The sequence below is a fragment of the Salmo salar genome, chromosome 16, assembly GCF_965601325.2.
Source record: "Salmo salar chromosome 16, fSalSal1, whole genome shotgun sequence".
Lineage (NCBI taxonomy): Eukaryota > Metazoa > Chordata > Actinopteri > Salmoniformes > Salmonidae > Salmo > Salmo salar.
Window position 1 is genome coordinate 84040103 of NC_138306.1, and position 8357 is coordinate 84048459.

An 8357-nucleotide genomic window follows, 5' to 3' on the forward strand; every position below is an offset into this window, starting at 1 on the left:
ATTCAATGCAGCATTAGCCTTATATTTAGCTAATTCATTATGGGTTATGCATAATAGGCTCCTAGTTTATAGCCTCTGTCTCTTGTGTATTATGCAAGCAGCTGTGCTCCGTTGGCCTCTCCTTAAAAAGCGATCCTTAGCTGTTGGAGTCCTATGCAAGAAAAGCTAGACTATACATCTTCTTAGGGTTAAGAGATATCAGCTGATGTAAGAAGGGCTATATAAATACATTTGATTTGATTTGATTTAATTTAACTGTTGAAAGGAGGAAGAATGAAGCAACAATAGAGAAAGAGAAGAGGTAGGCTAATAACATTAAGGGAAATATTTTTAACCTTTATTTAACTAGCCAAGACAGTTAAGAACAAATTCTTATTTACAATGACGGCCTATCCCGGCCAATTGTGCGCCGCCCCATGGGACTCCCAATCACAGCCGGATGTGATACAGCCTGGATTCAACCAGGGAATGTAGTGACACCTCTTGCACTGAGATGCAGTTCCTTAGACCGCTGCGCCACTCGGGAACATGGCCTGACTAATAACTAAGGGCAGGACACTGTGGCAGGTAAAGACTGGCAGACAGGTCCTACTATATGGTCCAACAGGTCTCCAGAAACTGACTATCAGAGGCTGTTGTGGCTACCAGCAGGTTATCTGTACTAGGGGCAGACTTGTCAGAGGAAACAGTCTCTGGGTCTGACACAGTCTGAGACTGGAAGGAGGGAGCGCTCTGGGCTCCATTGGCAGGAGCTGGCTTGATCCCTAGAGCAGGGCCAGGTAGTACCTCTATGACAGCGTAAAGGGCTCCGGCTCTGGCGGAGACTCCCCAACCGGACCAGGCAGGGACCTCCAGACGAGGGGAAACTCGGTCTCAGGGTCAGGAGCCAGATCTGCAATAATGGCTCTATACAATACTGGACGCTTATCATTTTTTCTGGATTTGGGGACTATGAAAAAACCCTGGGTAGCATGTCTGGTGGGGTAAGTGTGTGTGTCAGAGCTGTGTGTAAGTTGACTATGCAAACAATTAGAATTTTCAACACATGAATGTTTCTTCTAAAACATTGAATGTTAGCTAGAGACTGGTATTCAGGCTAGTCCATTTCCCCTTGACACATGAATATCTTACATGTCGTTCTCACACACACTTGGTTGTGTATGCTGGCTACACATGTATAATATACAGTACTTACAAATCAAATCCGCTTGCTGTGTAGAGCATCGTTCAGACGCCACCCTAATCTTTGATTTCACACTCAATTTGCTGAGCCAATCAAACGGCTGTAGGGAGAGACTTACTTCACAGCTACATCTTTGAGCAAGCAATGGTACTGACACACACAAGGGAAAACCTTCATATAGGTTAAGTTAATCTCACCAGTAGATTCACTTAGCTATGCATGATGATACATAATGTTATTACCTCCAACCTTGCAACGGTGTTTTCCTGATACTGTTCTGTGTTTACTTTCACTTTCACTGGAGGAGGAGTTGCAGAAAGACTAGCAACTGTCCTTATCTCTATGGGAGGAGCTCACAACACAAAGCCACATTCAACATTGGCCAACAAGGTTGCAGAACAGAGCTTGTTATTTTTTAAACTATCCAATGTACTAAGTTACCATGCCTCTCTTGAAAACGGTTCCTAGCTTCAAATAATGCTTTGCCACACATCATCCAGAGGTCCATCACCTAGCCTCACCTAGCCACACATTGCTGCCATGGCTCATGTTAACAGTTACCTTTCTATTCAACTGCTATTCTTTACTGAGGGTGAGTTACATCAGTTTTCATATGAAGTACTTGATAAGTCTGTAGGTCTAAAATGTAAGTTATACAGTATAATACATTTCAGAGTTGTGTTTCATTATGAGATGTAGATAACTACACTAAATGTATAGGTGCATTATGCATCAATTGTAACTGCATATAGTCCTTAAAGGAATACAATTAATTCATTATTATTATATAATAATTAAAATTATTATTATTATATTATTTGAAGCTAAGGTGCCTTTTTTACTGGTGAATGGCCGGTCCAGTCACCATCAGTATACAAACATCAGCATCTTCCTGTTCTATACTGTTTAAAAAAAAATGGAACTTAGAAAAGTCCTTGTAGCTTAAATATCCAAGTTGCCTGGACATTTGAATTGGGAGATTTTTGAGCTGACATTGAATCCTCAGTTTAAAATACTGTGTTGGCTTAAAATACATGTGTCTTATTAACATATTTCCCAATCTCCCTCTCTGCAAGATGTATTTTACTATATTTTTGTACATTTACTTGCCAGGGACCAGTTTACAGTTTAAATATATATTTCAATAGCTGCCATATGATGCATTATATCAGCTATAGCAAAAAAGTGGATTTGTTGTCAGGACAGAAAAAAGCACTGTCCAGTCAGTTAATTGGATAAAAACTGAAACTGGAAAGAAGTCAAGGGGGACTGGACTCTAAGTACAACATTAACATACGTGTTTCAAACTTCATACACACAAAACAGCCTAGAAATGATTTTATTAGGATCTCTTTTAGCCCACCAAGGGCTAGTCTTCCAAGAGTCCTTTGAAATGTACAAACATACAGAATGGGAATTGAAATGATAGATGCAATACTGCGTATACCTTTAAATGTATTTATGCTGTTGTTTAGTCCCTTCACAGTGTTCACTGCAGGTTGCTAAAATGTAGCGCTATATTAGATGTGTGTACTAAACAGCCTGTAACTGTCTTCATGCAGGGCTCTCTCAGCTGGTGAGAACACAGCAGGTTGTCACAGCAACCCTGGGAGAGGACGCTCAGTTCAGCTGCAGGCTCATGAAACCCAAAGACGTGCTTCAAGTCACCTGGCAGAAAGTGACACCAGGGGGGACTGAAAATGTGGCCACCTACAACAATCGATTTGGACCAGTAGTCAACCCACCTTTTCAGAGGAACGTGGAGTTTGAAGACGAGGGTCTGCAGAACTGCTCTATCGTCATCAGAGGAGTGTCAAGAGGAGACGAGTCCTGCTACAAGTGTCTGTTTAACGCCTATCCAGAAGGAGCTATCAGCGGCAGGACCTGCCTCCAAATTAATGGTAAAATATGATCACTGTAAGGAGGGGTTAATTCACTCTAAAATCCAAATTGTATAATGTGGATTCACCTTAACATTAGACTACTTTTGGGCCTCCTGAGTGGTGCAGCGGTCTAAGGCACTGGCCGGCCAGGATGTCCTTGTCCCATCGCGCTCTAGAGAGTCCTGTGGCGGGCCGGGCACATGTACGCTGACATGGTCGCCAGTTGTACAGTGTTTCCTCCGACACATTGGTGCGGCTGACTTCTGGGTCAAGCGAGCAGTGTGTCAAGAAGCAGTGCGGCTTGGCAGGGTCGTGTTTACATTTACATTTACATTTAAGTCATTTAGCAGACGCTCTTATCCAGTTTCGGAGGACGCATGGCTTTTGACCTTCGCCTTTCCTGTATCCGTACGGGAGTTGCAGCGATGGGACAAGACTGTAACTACCAATTTGATATCATGAAAATTGGGGAGAAAAATGGGTAAAAAAATTAATAAAATATATTAGACTACTTTTGAGGTCTTAAAACAATGTCTCATATCCCTTTAAAACAGGAACAATGGCCTCCAAATGCCTTCAATCCATTGTTCTACCTTGACCTGTGCGTAAATGATTAACCCAGGAACAATTCCCTCAAATCATCATGCATCCATTTGACCTTGATGTACATGAAAACATTATAGTATTTACATTAACTGTGAACTGTGTCTGTTGTCCTATAGAGCTGTATGGACCCTCACTCCTCATCACACAAACCAACAACAGTCACACCACTCTGTCCTGTTCTGCTACGGGACGACCTGCTCCTACAGTAACCTGGGACCACATAGAAAACATCAGTCTAGACAAATCCAGCATGGCTGATGTCACCCATTCCGATGAAACAGTCACTGTCACCATAACTGCCATGGTGGCAGCGTCCAGTCTACCTGACAAAGACACCAGGGTTAGGTGTGTAGCGTCATCCCGTGGTGCCGTCAAGGAGGTTTCCATGGTGATTCCAACTAGGGTTCAAGCTTCATTTGCAGGTGAGAAACGGTTAGGGTTAATACCACCATAATATATTGACATGATCAAGAACATGATGAAGTACTGTCTGTGTTCATGATGAGGTACTGCCTGTGTTCATGATGAGGTACTGCCTGTGTTCATGATGAAGTACTGCCTGTGTTCATGATGAAGTACTGCCTGTGTTCATGATGAAGTACTGCCTGTGTTCATGATGAAGTACTGTCTGTGTTCATGATGAATTACTGCCTGTGTTCATGATGAAGTACTGCCTGTGCTCATGATGAGGTACTGCCTGTGTTCATGATGAAGTACTTCCTGTGTATTTCTGTGCTAGGTCAATCTCAGGTCTCTGATGATGACAGGATCAGTGGTAAGTGGTTGTTATTCTAATAATGACAGGCCATAATCAACCTATTGACTGACTCTTTTACTGTTCAACTTTCAGGTGTAGTGCAGAGACATATTTACATGTATGAGGCGTTGGTGTGGTGTACCTGGGAATTTGACCTCTGTCTTCTCTTGTCATCTCTCTCATTCACAGGTGCAGTGGTTGGTGCAGTGATGGGTTCAGTGTTGTGTTCAGTGTGTCTCATTGCTGTATTCTGTGTAATATGGCTGCAAAAGAGGAGAAAAGATACCTCTTCCAGGTAGATAAAAACTATTACCTTGAAACTGAACAGTTACTCTGAATTGAATGTGATTTGACTGCCAGTTGTTTACCAGTTGATCTCTAATTTGATGTAGAAAACCCCCAGTTCCTGACCCTGAAATCAGCAGAACTCCCTTAAAGACACCAGCAACATCCAAACAGTAAGATGCTCATTCTTATGAACATTTAAGAGATTATGATGGATACCTATTTGAAAGAAAACATGATAATTACATTTTCTGAGAATGTGCTATACAGGTTAAAACTCATTCTCATGATTAAATAATTGTAATGAATGAATAATGAATCAGATGATGTGGTTCTTGTCAGTATATTGTTTATTTTGATTTATTTCAGTGTCACACCAACCTCCAGTCCATCACAAATGTGAGTATCTCTTCAACATTTTAGCAGCTTTTTAAGATAAATAATAATTATATAAAAAATAAAAAAACATTTGTTTTTTCAGGTCACACTTGTCAACCAGCTCAACAGTCAAGCGTAGGATGACTAAGAAGTAGGTTAACTTTCATAGTCTCTTAATGTCTTCTGTAATCTCTCTCATTGATCAAGAAACTTGGGAATGAAACTTGGAAATGTATTTCTGTGGTGTATGTTTCCTGCCGGTACATTGTCTGTTTTGATCTCTTTCACACAAAGCTCCAGTCCGTCACAAATGTGAGTATTTTTACAACTTTATTTGATTATCCCGATAGAAAGCGTGAAACAGACAGTATTGAGAATGTTACAAAAGCTTTTAGTATAAATTAACAAAAATACAAAAATCTGAACATAACAAAAACATTTCCTCTTGTTTCAGGATACCATCCCTCAGCTCGTCTGACAAGCGCAGGATACAACCAGCTCAGGAGGCTGTAAAGAAGTAGGTTTACACCTTCATTCTCTCACTGTCTGCTGTAGTCTCTCTTCTTGAGGAAGAAGCTCTGAAATGATGTACTACTGTGGTGGTCATAGAGTAGTCATGGTGACTGCATCATGCATTCAGCTGCATGTTAGTATTTCTTATGCTTTGTTACTCATCATGTCACTAATGTACTATATATTCTCTCAACTTGGGAAAGATGTGTATTTCTGTGATCAAAGAGTGGTCATGTTTATTACGTCAGTGTTTACATCACTGTCTGCAGGGCTGTTTCTAGATTTTTGCCCTTCCTCTTGGCAGCTTAAAAGTTAATGTCCTGCAGTTCAACAGTATGTTGAGACCCCGACTGACTTCCTAAAACATATATGATATATACTGTATAGAAAAACATTGTTTTGGTTGGGGGCCCTAAGCAGCCGCTCACTTCACTTAAGCCTAGACGGCACGACGGGCCACGGTGGCTTATCAATACATTGACCATGTTCATTTCTTTCAGGACCACACCAATCTCCAGTCCATTCAAAATGTTGGTATTTGTACAACTATATTTGATCATCCTGGTAGAGTGCTTGAAAGAGATGATTGTGAATGTTAAAATGGGTTACAATAACCCCAAAATTCAAACATTACTTAAAAATGTACTTTTTGTGTTTCAGGATAGACTCCCTCAGCTCCTCAGCCAAGCGTATGATGCAACAAGCACAAGATGTTGTAGAGAAGTAGGTTTAAGTTCTCTTGGTTTTTATGGGTTTTTTATACCTATTCTCTCATTGAACAAGAAGCTCTGGAATGATGTTTTGAGGTGGTGGTCATGGTGACTGCATGCATGCAAATGAGTTGCATTTGTTGCGTTGCTGCATTGTTGTTATGTTATGTTACTCATGTCACTAGTATAGGATACTCTCATTCAGTCAATATTTAAATTACCTTCTTTCATACAGATTATCTCCTCAGAGACCAGATGACCTGCAATGTAGAAGGTGAGCTGAAATAATCATGAATAATTACAAAGATGCAGTCAGAAGTATATATATTTTTTAATAAATATCTATGCCATTTTGTTGTATCTATCTTAGGAAACTTTTAGAGGGTTACGAGGACTGAGTGACTACCATACTGTCTCACACACATCTGTGTGGTTCAGAGACCGTTTCTATCCATAGGCATTGTGGGTACTGAATAGTGGACTGAATGGCCTGACACACATAGGCCTGCTGGTTATTGTATATGTAAATACACTATGAAAATATAGTTTGTAGTTGGTTAATGATGAAACATGATAAATCCACACTACACTTGTTTGTGTGTTTATTCTTCACTTTTTTATAAATCAAGTGTTGTGATATTATAACCTACACAATATCATAATGTAGACTACTTTCATGGTGTGTTGTGATATTATAACCCACACAATGTCATAATGTAGACTACTTTCATGGTGTGTGTTTTTGTGTGTGTGTGTGTGTTTTCTTTCTTCACTTCTTATAAATCAAATGCTGTAAGATACACAATGTTGTGATGTCCTTTGTTGTGTGTTTGTTTTCTACTTTTATAAATAAAATGTTTAAACAACGTTGTAGTGTATGTTGTGACATCGCTTGTTATACAATGTGTCATAAATCTGCTGCTGGAAATGCTTCAAGAGTGAATTGTCTGATTCTTCTGCCGCTCAAGAGACCAACCAAAAATACATACAATTGCCACTAGAGGTCACCTAAATATAACTTTAGAGAGAGATTGTTGAGAAACGGGATTGACACTGTAGTTTTGCAGCGCTCATGCAACTGCGCGCCACCGATGGTCCACTTGATCCACAGTTTACTTGACTGACTCTCTCTGACGTCTCTCATAAAGAGGCAGAACGCATCACACCTGGTCTCTTCAGTTTAAAGACTTTTGAAACATGGATTTGATAGTCAGTGTACCAGATTGTTTTTACACCATACAGAGGACACAAGTAATTCTCACTAACTCCTTGCACTGCTCAATGGTTAAGTAGTTGTTAAAGCAGAGTTAATTTGTTATAGGTCCCAGTTAAAATAAAACGTTGTGTTATGTTTGATATTTAATAAGGCTAAAAACTTTAATAATAACGTTTCAAATAGTCGATATTGAATTATTTTCTAAAGGTGATACAAACCTATAGGGTTTTATTTATTTATTTCACCTTTATTTAACCAGGTAGGCTAGTTGAGAACAAGTTCTCATTTGCAACTGTGACCTGGCCAAGATAAAGCATAGCAATTCGACACATACAACAACACAGAGTTACACATGGAATAAACAAAACATACAGTCAATAATACAGTAGAACAAAAGAAAACAAAAAGTCTATATACAGTGAGTGCAAATGAGGTAGGTTAAAGCAATAAATAGGCCATGGTGGCGAAGTAATTACAATATAGCAATTAAACACTGGAATGGTAGATGTGCAGAAGATGAATGTGCAAGTAGAGATACTGGGGTGCAAATGAGCAAGATAAATAAATAAATACAGTATGGGGATGAGGTAGGTAGATAGATGGGCTATTTACAGATGGGCTATGTACAGGTGCAGTGATCTGTGAGCTGCTCTGACAGCTGGTGCTTAAAGCTAGTGAGGGAGATATGAGTCTCCAGCTTCAGAGATTTTTGCCGTTCGTTCCAGTCATTGGCAGCAGAGAACTGGAAGGAAAGGCGGCCAAAGGAGGAATTGGCTTTGGGGGTGACCAGTGAGATATACCTGCTGGAGCGCATGCTACGAGTGGG

At 40.1% G+C, this 8357-nt stretch overlaps 1 protein-coding gene across 4 annotated transcripts; it reads left to right on the plus strand.

Annotated features, from left to right (window-relative positions):
* The first annotated feature begins 1571 nt into the window (after window positions 1-1571).
* Window positions 1572-7246, plus strand: LOC106594507 (uncharacterized). Of its 4 annotated transcripts, XM_082963074.1 has the most exons (14): window positions 1572-1775; window positions 2746-3084; window positions 3789-4094; window positions 4412-4447; window positions 4619-4724; window positions 4822-4887; window positions 5084-5113; window positions 5196-5243; window positions 5387-5404; window positions 5547-5609; window positions 6106-6135; window positions 6266-6328; window positions 6551-6589; window positions 6686-7246. In XM_082963074.1, the coding sequence occupies exons 1-14, from the start codon at window positions 1724-1726 to the stop codon at window positions 6711-6713; spliced, it is 1224 nt and encodes a 407-aa protein (XP_082819200.1). In that variant the 5' UTR covers window positions 1572-1723; the 3' UTR covers window positions 6714-7246. The 4 variants fall into 4 exon arrangements, with proteins under 4 accessions (XP_082819200.1, XP_082819199.1, XP_082819201.1 ...); XM_082963073.1 differs by having other exon boundaries at window positions 6106-6328; XM_082963075.1 differs by lacking the exon at window positions 6106-6135.
* The last annotated feature ends 1111 nt before the right edge of the window (window positions 7247-8357 follow it).

What these genes read in the sequence shown, in the direction of transcription:
- LOC106594507 (XM_082963073.1), top strand. Translation starts at nt 1,724, where the DNA reads ATGGCTCATGTTAACAGTTACCTTTCTATTCAACTGCTATTCTTTACT. An exon ending in ACTGCTATTCTTTACTGAGG is followed by an intron (nt 1,776 to 2,745) that starts GTGAGTTACATC and finishes GTCTTCATGCAG; the next exon opens with GGCTCTCTCAGCTGGTGAGA. An exon ending in GCACAAGATGTTGTAGAGAA is followed by an intron (nt 6,329 to 6,550) that starts GTAGGTTTAAGT and finishes TCTTTCATACAG; the next exon opens with ATTATCTCCTCAGAGACCAG.